Genomic DNA, 14,023 nt, shown 5'->3' with positions numbered 1-14,023 from the left:
AACTTAGAAAAATTGGCTCTCTTCCTCTGTCATGTGGGTCCTGGTGACTACATTCAGGTCTCCAGGCTTGGCATCAAGCACTTTTACCTGCTGAACCATCTCACTGGCCCTAAATGTGTTCACTTTCATCTTTCTTTTTCCAGAGGAAATTGTCTTACGAGCTAGTGATGGTCCCCAACTTCCTCCTCGGGTCTTGGCCCAGGAAGTCATTTGTTTGGACAGTAGCAGCGGCAGTGAGGATGAGAAAAGCAGTCGAGATGGTAAGGTCAGGCCTGGGCTCCTCCACGTCCTCCCGGTCAGTGCTCATCTTTACATTTAGTCTCTTGCTCATTCCCTCCCCCGTTCCCTCCCTCCTTTTAATTCTCTCTCTCTTTCTTTCTTTTTAGTTATTAGTGGTAGAGGTGTTAAGGTCTTACACTGTAGTCTAGCTTGGAACTCATAGTAATAATCCCCCTGTCTCTCAGCTGTCTGAGTGTGGGACTCATTATACCACCACACCTGACTTTTGAAGAATCCAGTCCTTGTTCATTTGGTTTGGAGTCTACTTCTAGAACACATACTGTGTTAACTACCTTACTTTGTCTCTGAAAGAAAGAAACTTTAAAAACATTTCTTTTGTAAGTGGTGTCAAGTTTTAGCTAACTACCTGTCCCTTTTGCTCTGACAAAGCACACAGTACTCTACTCCTTTGTTTTTTTTTTTTTTTTTTTTCCCCTGACTCAGAGGTGATTGAACTGAGTTCTGGAGAGGAGGATACTCTGCACATTGTGGACAGCAGTGAGTCTGTCAGCGAGGAGGACGAGGAAGAGGAGAAGGGTGGTACCCATGTGAACGACGCCTTAAACCAGCATGATGCTCTTGGGCGGGTTCTTGTCAACCTGAATCACCCTCCAGAGGAGGAGAATGTCTTCCTGGCCCCACAGTTGGCACGGGCTGTGAAACCTCATCAGGTACAGCCAATCTTGATCTTACTCTCGTTTCCTTTTTCCGTGCTACAAGCATTGCCTGCTGCTGGTTATTAGTATTACAGCCTGTGAAGTACTTGTTGGATCCCAAGAGTAGCTAGTGGAAAACTCTGATCCAGTTGATGTTTGAAGAGTCCTTTGAATATGTACATAGTGGGGAGAGAAAAGAGATAAGCCAAGCCTCGGGCTAGCCCTGTCAAGTAGAAATCACTGTAGGGACTGGAGGAAGGCCTGGCTGTTAAGAGCACACACTGCTCTTGCAAAGGACTCAGGTTTGGTTCCTAGCACTGGCATAGTGGCTCTGTAACTCCAGTTCTGAGGGATCTGATGCCTCTTGACATCCAAGGGGTCCTGTATGCACTTGGTGCACACACACACACACACACACACACACACACACACACACACACACACTGAAATAAATACTAAAAATGTCACTTACCACATCTTGGTTCTGATGGATCAACAAGGAAAAGTTTGGGAGGTATAGATTCAAAAGACATATGAAAGCCAGACATTAGGGAATTTCTGAAAATTGAGAACATAATAGTTTGTATTGATCCAGTGCTTGGAACTAGGACCACTGAGTGACCCACACAGTCAGAGATTGACTTCAGTTTCAGAACTTCCCACAGTAAGAACTATTGGGATGCATAGAGGAGGCACCCCTTCAAGCACAGAGCAGCCAGGCTGATTGAAAGACCTTGTTAGGGGTTTGATACTGAAGACTCTTTAGCTCCTGTGGGACCTTATACAAGGTCAGTGCTATTTTGTGTATTGCCAAGATGACTGTCACTAGCCAGAGTGACCAAGAAACTTCTATAGACCAGTCAGGGTATAGGGAAACCTCCTTCTCCACTCATACCAACATCTGACATAATACATGCTTATTTACTGACCATTCCCAAGCGAGTAAAACTATGGAGCCCTGATCTCTGGTAGTAGGGTTTTTGTTTGTTTGTTTTGTTTTTGTTTGTTTGGTTGTTTTTTGTTTTTGTTTTGTTTTGTTTTGTTTTGTTTTGTTTTTCGAGACAGGGTTTCTCTCTATAGCCCTGGCTGTCCTGGAACTCACTCTGTAGACCAGGCTGGCCTTGAACTCAGAAATCCACCTGCCTCTGCCTCTGCCTCCCAAGTGCTGGGATTAAAGGTGTGCACCACCACTGCCTGGCTCTGTGTGTGTGTATGTGTGTGTGTGTCTGTGTGTGTCTGTGTGTGTGTCTGGTAGTGTTTCTAACATTTTGTGGTTTGTTTCTTGTTAGATTGGTGGGATCCGGTTCCTATACGATAACCTGGTGGAGTCCTTAGAAAGATTTAAGACCAGTAGTGGCTTTGGCTGTATCCTGGCCCACAGCATGGGTCTGGGGAAAACTCTGCAAGTGATCTCCTTCATTGATGTACTTTTCCGCCACACGCCAGCCAAAACAGTCCTTGCCATTGTGCCGGTAAGAGCTCTTAAATCACCCCTCTGAACATCTCTGGGTACCCAAAAACTTGTTGAGTCTAACTTTGAGCGCTCGCATGCGTGTGTGCGTGCGTGTCTGTGTGTGTCTGTATGTGTGAGTGTGGGTATATCTGTGTCTGTCTGTCTGTCTGTCTGTCTGTCTGTCTATGTATGTGTGTGTGTTTGTGTGTGTTGGGGACAGGGGACAGTTTTGTTTAATGGTAAAAGTGATGATGACCTGAATTCAAGTCTGGGAATCTGCATATTGTCAGGAGAGTAGAGGAGAGTAGAGGACTGGTTCCCACAGGTTGTCCTCTGACCTCCACATATATGTACATACACAAAATAAATAAAAATATTTTTAAAAAGAGAGAGAGAAAGAAAGAGACAACTCTTTTGGGCCTGTCATAGGTGAACACTCTTCAGAATTGGTTGGCAGAGTTCAACATGTGGCTCCCGGCTCCTGACGCCCTCCCAGCTGACAGCAAGCCTGAAGAAATCCAGCCTCGATTCTTTAAAGTTCATATCTTGAATGATGAACACAAGTAGGTGGCCTACCTGTCCTCTCTGTCGTATTTATTTTAGACTTCTCTGAGACTACTGAAGTATGTCTCTGTCTTTCCAGATTTGATTTTTTGATGTTTCTCTATCTCTGTTCCTGCTCACCCCTCACCCTAGCCACACACTTGTTCAGTTCAGTTCAGTCAGATTCTACAGCCTGGGAAGAGGGAAGTTCTTAGTTCTGCTCTGGGATGCTTTTCTGTCATAAGACGTCTGCAGCCTAGACATCTGGCTTACATCTGTATCACTAAGTGGGGGAAGAAGCCTACCACACCAGTGTGACACAGTGAACCCATCAAAGTCTCTTAGCAACCCAGCAGGTGGTTGATCCCTGCTCTGCTTTGTCAGATTTTAGTTAGTGCTCAGGTGTGAGTAGAGGTACTGCCAAGGGGCTTTGGTTCTCCATTGTCTTTCTCTTGTACTTTTCTTTTGTTTTCTTTTGTTTTATCACTGGATCCTGGTTTGATAAAAGGTGGAGTGTTGCCTTTCTTGCCATGGCTTGTGTTTACCATGGGAAGGAATTACCTGAAATGCTTTCTGGAATGTTGTCCTGTACGTATATGTGCAAGGGCTTAAGACTTCCTTTTCCCCTCTTCCATGGCATTACTGATTCCCTCCGTTCGCCTTCATCAGTGATCCAGTTCAGTGTAGAGTAGTACTTCTGGGACACTAGAAACGTCCTTGGTTAGCTAATCTACCTCATGCTTGCTGCCAAACGAAATCTTTGCCAGTAAAGCATTCCAGATATAAATCAATGCAGCTCTGACTAAAAAAATTCTTACTGATTAGCAGCCAATACAACAGTATTTTCTTTCTGTTTCCCTTTTGAAAAAATGAAAAGCCAACTTTACAGAACAACTTATATCTCACAGAGTTCTCCCTTCTGCAGGACTGTGGCATCCCGTGCGAAAGTGACAACTGATTGGGTTTCAGAGGGTGGAGTACTGCTGATGGGGTATGAGATGTACAGACTGCTCACTCTGAAGAAGTCCTTAGCCACAAGTAGACCGAAGAAAACCAAGAAACGCTCTCACCCGGTCATCATTGATCTGGATGAAGAAGACCGGCAGCAGGAGTTCCGGAGAGGTGGGTGGCTTATCCCGGGGATGCTCCAGGAGATGGCAGGGCAGAAGAGGCCGCAAGTACCAGTTATCTTTGAAATGGATTGTTAACATAAACCAGCTAGCTGGGTGGGACAACTTTCAGTACCTTTCAGAAACAGCTGTATTTTCTAGAATCCACACCTGGGTTCAAAGGACACTCCCTGGCTTTGTGTCAATGGAAAGTAACCACTGCCATTACCAATTTATGGAGATATTGTGAGAAAGTATTAAGGAAACATGTTTTATTGTTTTTAATGATTTATGTATATGAATATACCATTGCTCTCTTCAGACACACCAGAAGAGGGCATCAGACCCCATTGCAGATGGTTGTGAGCCACCATGTAGTTGCTGGGAATTGACCTCTAGAAGAGCAGTCAGTGCTCTTAACCACTGAGCCATCTCTCCAGCCCAAGTTGTTTTCTTCTAAGGGCTAAGCATGATGGTGTACATATTTAAATCTTAGCACTCGGGAGGCAGGAGCAGGCAGGTCTCTGTGAGTCTGATGCCATCTCTTTTTACATAGTAAGTTCCAGGCCATCTAGGCCTACATAGTTTGACCCTGTCTCAAACAAAACAAAGCAAACGAAAAATCCACTAAAGCTAATATAAAGACAGAAGAGCAGTGATACTTGTGAATTTATAAAAAGGAATCATCTCAGTTGATTGTTTTTAGTTTTATTCTATCTTTAAAAAAAGAACAATATTTAGGGCTCTAGAGATGGCCCAGCAGTTAAGAGCACTTGTTGCTCTTCTAGAGGACCCAGTTTTTCCCAGCACCTACATAATGGTTCACGACTGTCTATAATTCTAGTTTCAGGGGATCCAATGCCTTCTTCTGACCCCTACAGGCACCAAGTATGCACATGATGTACAAACATACATAAATAAAATGAATATGCTAGTAAAATTAAAACATACATACATACATACATACATACATACATGTTGGTAATTCTTTGAGAATTTCATGCAATATATTTTAGTCAATGTTTCCCTCTTCCAACTTCCCTTCCCTCCAGATCTGCCCTCACTACCCTTACCTCCCTACCCCATCCCTGCAACTCAAATTCAGTTTATGTTGTTCATGGGAGTGTGTGTGGTGGACCCTCCAGGGGTGACATCATTAAAGAAAACTGATTGGCCCCCTCCCAGCCTCTCCCAAGTACCAGTAGCACCTCAGCTAATGTTGAGAATCCTGCCCACTTTTCCTCCTCTATGCTGAGATTTCACCTGGCTTGAACTGGCCTGGGTTTTTCTAAAGGCTCTCACAATAGCTGAGTCCCTATGGTCAGCTGCTCTGTTGTGTCCAAAAAATAGATTTCTTGAAGTTATTTTCCATCTATGCCTCTTAATAATCTTTCTACCCTCTCTTCCACAAAGATCCTGGTGTGTGTGTGTGTGTGTGTGTGTGTGTGTGTGTGTGTGTGTAGAGAGAGAGAGAGAGAGAGAGAGAGAGAGAGAGAGAGAGAGAGAATATGAGAACGAATGTGTGTATTGCGGGGAGAGGGAGAGAGATGTACATTTATTTATGGCTGAGCACACTACAGGTTTTACTCGACAGGTTGGCCCATTGTGAGTCTCTGTGTTAATTTCCCTCTACAAGGAGAAGGTTCTCTAATGAGGAATGAGAGACGTACCAACCTATGGGTATCCATTCTATTTTTTAAAGAACCATTGTTCACTGAAAGTTTTTAAGGATTTAGAAACCATTCATTTCATAAGTCTTCATTCTGTGGTATGTCTGTCCTGGGTTTGCTTCTGTGGAAGATGAACGTGCTATTTACAGTGACCGGTGATACCTTAACCAGCTGCTGTCAGCCAGCCTTCAGAAGGACCCAAAGTGCTGGATGACAAGGGCCTACTGTGGTGTCTAATGGATTTTATCCAGACATATTTTTAATCCTATTCTCACAATTTGTGAAGGGCCCCCTACCTAGTCCCTGTCCCCCAAATGATTTAAACCCTAGGATTGCAAGTAATTTTTATTTTAGCTTGAAAAAGAAAATTTTAACATGAGTAAGGAAAGTAAGGAAAGGAATGGGGATAAGAAGATATTAATGCAAGAGTCAGTGGCTAGGTTAACCTCACACAGAACATGTAGGAGCGTATCTGGCTGCTTCCCCTTGGTAAATGGGGGCTGACTCTTGCTTCCCTGCTTCCTTCATTTCTTCTGTCTCTTCCAGGGTTCTCCCCTACTTCTCATATAATTGACTAAGAGCAGGCCCTCTCACCCTCTGACTTCGGATCCTCTTCCCTCCTTAGAGTTTGAGAAGGCCTTATGCCGCCCTGGTCCTGATGTGGTGATCTGTGACGAGGGACACCGCATCAAAAATTGCCAAGCCAGCACCTCACAGGCTCTGAAGAACATACGTTCTCGTCGGCGGGTAGTGCTGACTGGCTACCCTCTACAGAACAACCTCATTGAGTACTGGTGCATGGTGGACTTTGTGCGCCCAGATTTCCTTGGTACTCGTCAGGAGTTCAGCAACATGTTTGAACGCCCTATCTTAAACGGACAGTGTATTGACAGCACACCTCAGGATGTCCGCCTCATGCGCTACCGGAGCCATGTTTTGCACAGCCTTTTGGAAGGCTTTGTGCAGAGGTGAGGCCTTGTTTACTGAATCCTTCAATGGGTAGTGGGCATACCAAAGCTCTCATGAGCAGGAAATGTTACCACTAGAGTTCTCTTCCTAGTGAAGCAGCAATAAAACTGAATGACTAGCAGATGGTTGATGTGTGTTTATATATAGTATCTGGAAGTTTAGCCTATAAGCTCTTGACTCAAAAGTTGTCTTTGTTGAATGTGATGACACATGTCTCCTAGCACTCAAGAGGATGAGGTAGGTGAGTCTGAGGCCAGTGAACTCAAGCTAGTGTTATCAAAAACTACTTGTTGCTGAAAAATACCTGTTTTAACTTGTTTTTAAAAAGTAAGAATGAGCCACATTCTGCTGAATCTGATAAAAGAATAGATATGATTCTAGAATATTGCTTTACCATTTTCCCATTTGATGTGGTGTAGACTGACCTAAAGCAGCTCTTCATTTTCTTCTGGTAGGATGACAAATGTGGGAAAAGCTCAGAGAGGCATCCCTGAATCTGGGCAAGAACCTAGAGTTCCTTTGGCCTTAGTTACCCAGTTAGTTGTGACTCAGGGCAGGGCCACTTTGTGTGTACCATCCTGTTCCAACACAAGGGTGCATTGCATGTCAAAAGATTTCCAGAGGATGGTGTAAGAGTGTAAGGCCTTGATTTTATCCTCAACTGATCCTGGCCACAGTTCCTGGGTGTGCTTCTTATAGGCCACTTCTGATCTCTTTGCCTCTGTAGGAGAGGCCACACTGTGTTGAAGATTCACCTCCCTGCCAAAGAAGAGAATGTGATCCTGGTGCGGCTTTCTCAGATCCAGCGAGATTTGTACACACAATTCATGGACCGTTTCCGGGATTGTGGTAGCAGTGGCTGGTTGGGGCTGAATCCTCTGAAGGCTTTCTGTGTATGCTGCAAGGTGAGTGGGGCCTCAGGGAATGGATGGAAATAAGGGTGCACATAAGTCCTAGGGCGGGATCCTCATGGGAATTGCTGAAGCAAGGCTGAAGTGGACAGGGCTGCCCTCATTCACAATGCTGGAGTAATCTCTGGGGACTCCAGACAAGGCATGCTGATTGTATGCCACAAAACTTCTTGCAATTTTCTTGCTCATAGAATGTGCTGAACCCCAGACACCATCCATTTTTACTGACTTTTTGTCTGGAAAAGAAGGGTGCTAGAGGCCCATTGTGGGATGGAGTCATACTGCAATATGACTGGGGCTGGACCTAGAGGTGTATGCCTGTAATGCTAACATTCAGGAGGCTGAGGTAACGTGTAGCAATTTGGGACAGCTTGAGCTCCATAGGGAGACACTGCCTCCCAAAAGTAGAAAACAGAAGTTATAAAGTGCCTTTTGTTTGGTCTGTATTTAATAGGTGGAGCTCTTTCTCATACCTGCTATTGATCCTATTTCTTTGACTTAGTGTCTCTGGTTATATTCTTGGAAGATCTGTTAGGTATTGTTCCTGATTCACCTCTACTTTAGTAAGTTGGCTGAAGATATATCTCTGGGATCAGGTGGGATTTCTTCAGTCATTCACTCATTCATTCATTCATCCACCCATCTATTCATTTAGATTCTCATTATATAGTCCAGGCTGTCTTGGAACTCAGATCCTCCTGCCTCAGCCTCCTGAATATGGGAATTACTGGTGCATATCAACCACACCTGGCAATAGATAGGATTTCAAAATACCTCTTTTGTCTTTCGAAACAGAGTTCTACCATATTGTCTTGACTGGCTTTAAACTCTTGGCAGTCCTCTTGCCCTCAACCTTCCAGGTACCATGACACATGGCTTTCAAAATACTGCTTTTGTAGCCACTGCCCTGACCAGAGGCAAGAAACAAAAGCAAAAGTGGTCTTTGGCTAGTGCTCTGGGCTATGGTATCCTTCCTGCTTGCTCCTTTGCCAGGAATCTTAACATTTCCTAGGAGTCATTCCTGAAATTACACCCAATTGGTTATGTGTCAATCAGTTATCTTTTTTTCATAGGGAGGGATTCATTTTGTTTTGTATAGTAGCTGAATGTAGCCACACAATGAAAACAAAGCTTTCTTTCCCCGTTCATTTGAGTTAAGAATGAAATGCTAGTCACACAGCCCTTTTGGTTATACACTAAACACAGTGGCACTTCCTGTTCATGTGTTGTAGTCATCAAAGCTAGCAGTAAAATACAAGCTCTTCGACTAGGAAGGATATATTTGGGGGGGGGGGATTAATTTTGGGTATGCAATGTGAACTGTAGCAGCTGTTTGTTTGAGTGTGTCTCCATACTCCTTGGCACACATTTGGAATGCTCTCCGCTCTCCGCCTTTCCTTTGTTAACTTTAGATATGGAACCATCCTGATGTGCTGTATGAAGCCCTTCAGAAGGAAAACCTAGCCAATGAGCAGGACTTGGATGTGGAAGAACTTGGCTCAGCAGGGACCAGTGCCCGCTGCCCACCACACAGCACAAAAGTCAAGGGAGAAGATAGTGCCTTGCCTTCCTCAATGGGAGAAGCAACCAACAGCAAGTTCCTACAGGGAGTTGGCTTCAACCCTTTCCAGGAACGGGGCAATAACATTGTTACATATGAATGGGTGAGTCAAGGAGAGCCTGCAGTAGCCATAGCTGCTGCTAAGGAGGGATGGTGATAACAGCCTGGGGAGAAGATAGCATACACATGCAGTGCACTGAGGGGCCTATGAAAGGACTCTACAGGAAGTTACCAGGCCACACTGCTTATCGGAGAGAACTTTATTTCTACCCATCCAGCCTTGGAGCTACCCCAATCTTCCTTGCCTCTCTTTTGCAGGCCAAGGATCTTCTGACTAATTATCAGACTGGAGTCCTGGAAAACTCTCCCAAGATGGTACTTCTTTTCCACCTGATTGAAGAAAGTGTGAAGCTTGGGGACAAGATTCTTGTATTTAGGTAAGAAGATGCTGGTGTCTGTAGGAAGGATGAGTGCAGCATCTACAGAGCCAGACCATCAAGCCAAGCGTCATACTTGCCCTTTGCCTTTTCCAGAGTGTTCTGTAACCAAGCACTTGTAGTTAGGGTTTTCTTAACCCAGCACCTAACCAGGTTCTTTCTCTTGCCCACAGAAAAGATTTAAAACTATATGTTGACATTAGAGATCATATTCTCGATATTCTAGTTAGTTCTTCAGACTGTGGCCCAGACCAAACCTGGGTAGCTTTTATTTTTTAATTTAGCAGTTATCTATGTATTTACTTTGTTTATTTATGGTTTTTTTTTTATTTTTTTTATTTTTTATTTTTTTATTTTACTTAAAATTTGTGGTGCTAGGAGTTAGGCCTGGAACCTTGTTCATACTAGGCAAACACTCTAGGTTTGGCAGAAAATGCCTTTATGTGCTAGATGTCTTGTCAGCCCTCTTTAGATTTTTGAGACAGGGTTTCAATAGCCAGGCTGCTTTGAATGCCTGACTCTTCTACCTGCATTTGCCAAATGATGGGATTATAGGTATATGCCACCACCCCTGGTGTTACTTTTTAAAACAGAGTCTCATTAAGTTGTCTGGGCTGATGTTGAATTCACATCAACATCAACCCTTTTGATTATACACTAAACGCAATGGCACTTCCTGTTCATGTGTTGTGGTCATCAAAGCTAGCAGTGAAATACAAGCTCTTTGACTAGGAAGGATATATTTGGGGGTATATTAATTTTGGACATGCAAAATTATGCTGAATTTGAATTTGTACTCCTCTGGCTTCAGCCTTCCTCTTGCTTCTTCACCTTCACAAAGGTGAGATTACCAAGCCCAACTAGGCACACTGTTTTTTTTGTTGTTGGTGGTGGTGGTTTTTTTTTTTTTTTTTTTTGACTTTTAGTCTTGTAAAAAGAAATGCAAAGATTAAAGAGTATTTGTAGTCAGCCAGGTGTGGTGGCTTTTAATCCCAACACTTGGGAGACATAGGCAGCTTGGTCTACATAGTGAGTTCTAGCACAACCAGGACTATGTAGAGACCCTGTCTCAAAAACAAAACAAAACAACAAAACAAAACAAAACAAAAAAAAAAAAAAAAAAAAAAAACAAACAAACAAAAGGACCTATATGTGGTCTATAAAACCTAGAATGTTTTCTGTTTTGCCCTTTATAGAGCATGTTTGTTGATCCTTCTTTTTCCACTCTGCCCTTTTTAAAATAAGGTTTTACATATAAGGCCAAGGTAGTGATGTGATTTTTTGCCAGGGTCAGTCTGGCTGGGGCTTTGAGTCTCATCAAGACCTGACTGTATGCAAGGAAACAGGCCTAAGGTAGATTGCTTTTAGCCACAGTATACCTCAAGTACCCTGATTTGGGAGCGTCAGGTGAGGGCTTCCACATGTGACAGTCGGTAGTGATTCAAGCTTGTCTCCCTGATTTTCATAATACTTTTCAATTACTCAGCTCTCTAAATGTTTTGAAAACAGTCAAGTGGATCTGTCTCCATAGGAAGATACTTGAGATTGCCTGTGGCCCGCAGTTAGACTCATTTGTATCTCCATGTGGACTGCACTGCTGAACACTGCTGAGCACTGAGTTAAACCCACAATTTTCAATTGAGAGATTAAGGGATCTGAGAAATAGTTATTTTGTTTGTTTCATTTGTTTGTTTGTTTATTTAGCTGTTTTCTGTTTTGTTTTTATGGTTGGTGCTCATAAATACAGGAGTTAGAGAGAATATCTTAGTTGGTTAATGGAGTTCCATCTCAGGGGAGTAGGTTGTGAGAACTCCACTTAGAAGGCTGCACAGGAGTATGAGAACAAGGTTCCTTAGGGTTTGGGAGCCATCTGAATCACCTTCTCCCTTTCAGCCAGAGCCTCTCTACCTTGGCTCTCATCGAGGAGTTCCTAGGGAAGCGAGACATGCCTTCTCTGCCCGGCGCTGAGGGACAAGGAACACAGAAGTGGGTTCGAAATGTCAGCTACTTCCGTGAGTTTGTTGCTGCTTTATTTCTGGAGTCTTGGCCAGATCTATTAAGGGCTTCCTTTCTTTCTCTTCTCCAACTCCACTCTTTTTCAAATAGGGAGATACTGAGAAGCAGCTTTTAAGAAAGAACCACTACTAGGGCTAGAGAGAGAGCTCAAGTACTGGGCTCAAAGCATGTGTGACCAAAGCATGTGGGATCAAAGCTGGATTCTAGGAGGCCAGAGCCACTGTGTAGCAGTGGCTGGAGGAGCCTTCTGGGAGAGATGAGAAGAACTTGGAAGTTTAGAACCACTGTGGTTTAATGACCATTAGGAGCAGAGTGAGCATAAACCTAGGTCACACTTTCTCTATGGGGTAGCTAAATACCCCCAAGGATGAAAGTTTGTGAGTGTGATGGGGGAGGGGAAATCCTTTTTTCAGATGTATAATTTATAGTTATACATAACCATGTATAATATCTATAATATTTATATTCATGAAAGACATGATGTGTTGGGTAAAGTGTGGGGTCCTGTGTCTGCCCTGCCGCAGGGGTAGGGCCCTGCTCAGGGATGCGAGATTAGGGAGTTTGACTGTACTCACTCTATCTATGCCAGTGCTGGGCGGGCATCAGACTTTGGGAAGCCAAGGACCCGCTCTGGGGATGGGGGAAGCACAGTCTGAGATAGTGGTAGGAGGGGTGGAGGTGGCTGGGTGATCCCCAGGCCAAAAGGTGGCCAGGGACTGACTGGTTCTCAGGCTCTTGGGCACCCAGACCCAACTGGAAACTGCCAGAAGAGCCAAGAACAAAGTGGGAGCCGCAGCCTGGATTGGCTGGCAGCCGAAGCTTCAAGAGAAGGGGGGGGGGGGGAGAAGCTCCTGCTGTGCCCTGCTGGGAGGAGTCTTTGGTTTGTTGTGGTGGTCAGCTTGCTTGGATTGGTGGTCGCTGTGGCTGGGAAGACATACAGAGGTTCTGTAGGGGAAGGCCTCCATTGCCCCTCACAGCGGATCCTGATGAAAAGAAGCAGTCCATAAGACTTTTAAGATTTAAAACATTTAAGATGTTTACTGTCGCCAGGAGGTGGTGGCGCACGCCTTTAATCCCAGCACTTGGGAGGCAGAGGCAGGTGGATTTCTGAGTTCCAGGCCAGCCTGGTCTATAGAGTGAGTTCCAGGACAGCCAGGGCTATACAGAGAAACCCTGTCTCGAACCCCCCCCCCCAAAAAAAAGATGTTTATTGTCATGATGAAAAGTACATGATAAACGGTACCCCAGTTTCTCAGGGCGGGCCTGAGGTTAAATACCTTTTGCAGGGAGGAGGGTCTATAAAGGAATACTTAATCGGCTACACCCCTCTGGCTTTTAGGTACCTCATTAATACAGAGATCTGTCTTGAGGCTACATGACTGAAAGACACGAATCTATGGAGGGCTACAGCCTCCTGTCAGGAGCCTGGAGTCTGGGGGCATGGCAAAATGCCTGCCATCCCTTAGGATCACTTGGGTTCCACCTGGGGCCCCGTCAGGATCACCTGGGGTCTCTGGTGGTTTCTAGCCTGTGTTCAACCAGAAACCAGGCTGCCTTTCATTCAAGGTCCTACAATGTTGCTTAAGAAAAGGTATCTAAAAGGTTTCCTTAAGTAAGTGCTAATAAAAAATAAAATTTCAGAAATACCATAATAACATTTGGGCCAAACTTTGGCAATAGGTGTCTGACATGTCTATTGTAGGATATTCAGTAATATTTGTGGGGTTTTTTTTTTTTTTTCCCAACTTGATGTCAGTAGCATCTTCAATTTTGAGAACTAAAAATGTTCTAGTCATTGCCAGATTGTTCCCTGGAGGTATGAGGGTGGAATAATTACCCTTTGAGAATCACTGGCCTAAAGAATTATAGAAATAAAGGTTCAGAGCTTATATTTTCTCTAGGATTGTCCAATGGGACAGCAGTGAGCTGTGTTTGAGTGTTGTAAACTCAGTCGGGAAGTAGGCTGGGGTCCTCACTGAGAACACTAACATCAGGTAGCTAACCTGGGCTTCCTGTAGCAGTACTAAGTCAGCTCCCCACCCAGCATCTAATTGATTTGTCCTTTACTCAACCTGACAGGTGGTGTCCCTCTCCTCTTAAGCTGCTTCAGAAAGTGGTTGTTTGTTCCACTTGTGAAGTTTTGTCTTTTTATTCTTAAAGAATGACACTGCTTCAAGTCTTTTGTTTGTTTGTTTGTTTGTTTTGTTTTGTTTTGAGACAGGATCTCACTGTGTAACCATGGTTGGCCTGGAACTCACTGTGTAGACTAGGTTGGCCTTGAACTTTTGTTAGGGATCATTCTGCCTCACCTGAGCCCTCTGGTTGTTTGTTTATTTGTTTGAGTTTTTGTTGTTTTATGTTGCCTTATAGCAAGTTCTTATCATCAAGAGCTTTAAAAAAAAAGTGAGTGTCTTGCTGG

The 14,023-nt window shown here is 44.1% G+C and overlaps 1 protein-coding gene across 1 annotated transcript in view; it reads left to right on the top strand.

The window, feature by feature from the left end:
- Rad54l2 (RAD54 like 2) overlaps window positions 1-14,023 on the top strand; it is a 105,932-nt gene that overhangs the window by 74,361 nt on the left and 17,548 nt on the right. Inside the window, exons 5-14 of the mRNA XM_034484505.2 lie at window positions 144-260; window positions 724-950; window positions 2,225-2,407; window positions 2,818-2,951; window positions 3,857-4,053; window positions 6,336-6,678; window positions 7,407-7,584; window positions 9,003-9,254; window positions 9,470-9,588; window positions 11,482-11,600. Of these exons, the coding sequence (XP_034340396.1) occupies window positions 144-260; window positions 724-950; window positions 2,225-2,407; window positions 2,818-2,951; window positions 3,857-4,053; window positions 6,336-6,678; window positions 7,407-7,584; window positions 9,003-9,254; window positions 9,470-9,588; window positions 11,482-11,600 (1,869 nt within the window). The remainder of the gene's footprint in view (window positions 1-143; window positions 261-723; window positions 951-2,224; window positions 2,408-2,817; window positions 2,952-3,856; window positions 4,054-6,335; window positions 6,679-7,406; window positions 7,585-9,002; window positions 9,255-9,469; window positions 9,589-11,481; window positions 11,601-14,023) is intronic.

The sequence above is a fragment of the Arvicanthis niloticus genome, chromosome 21 (genome assembly GCF_011762505.2).
Source record: "Arvicanthis niloticus isolate mArvNil1 chromosome 21, mArvNil1.pat.X, whole genome shotgun sequence".
Classification (NCBI taxonomy): domain Eukaryota; kingdom Metazoa; phylum Chordata; class Mammalia; order Rodentia; family Muridae; genus Arvicanthis; species Arvicanthis niloticus.
Note: the sequence above shows the minus strand (reverse complement) of the source record. Positions and strands in the feature narration are given on the sequence as shown.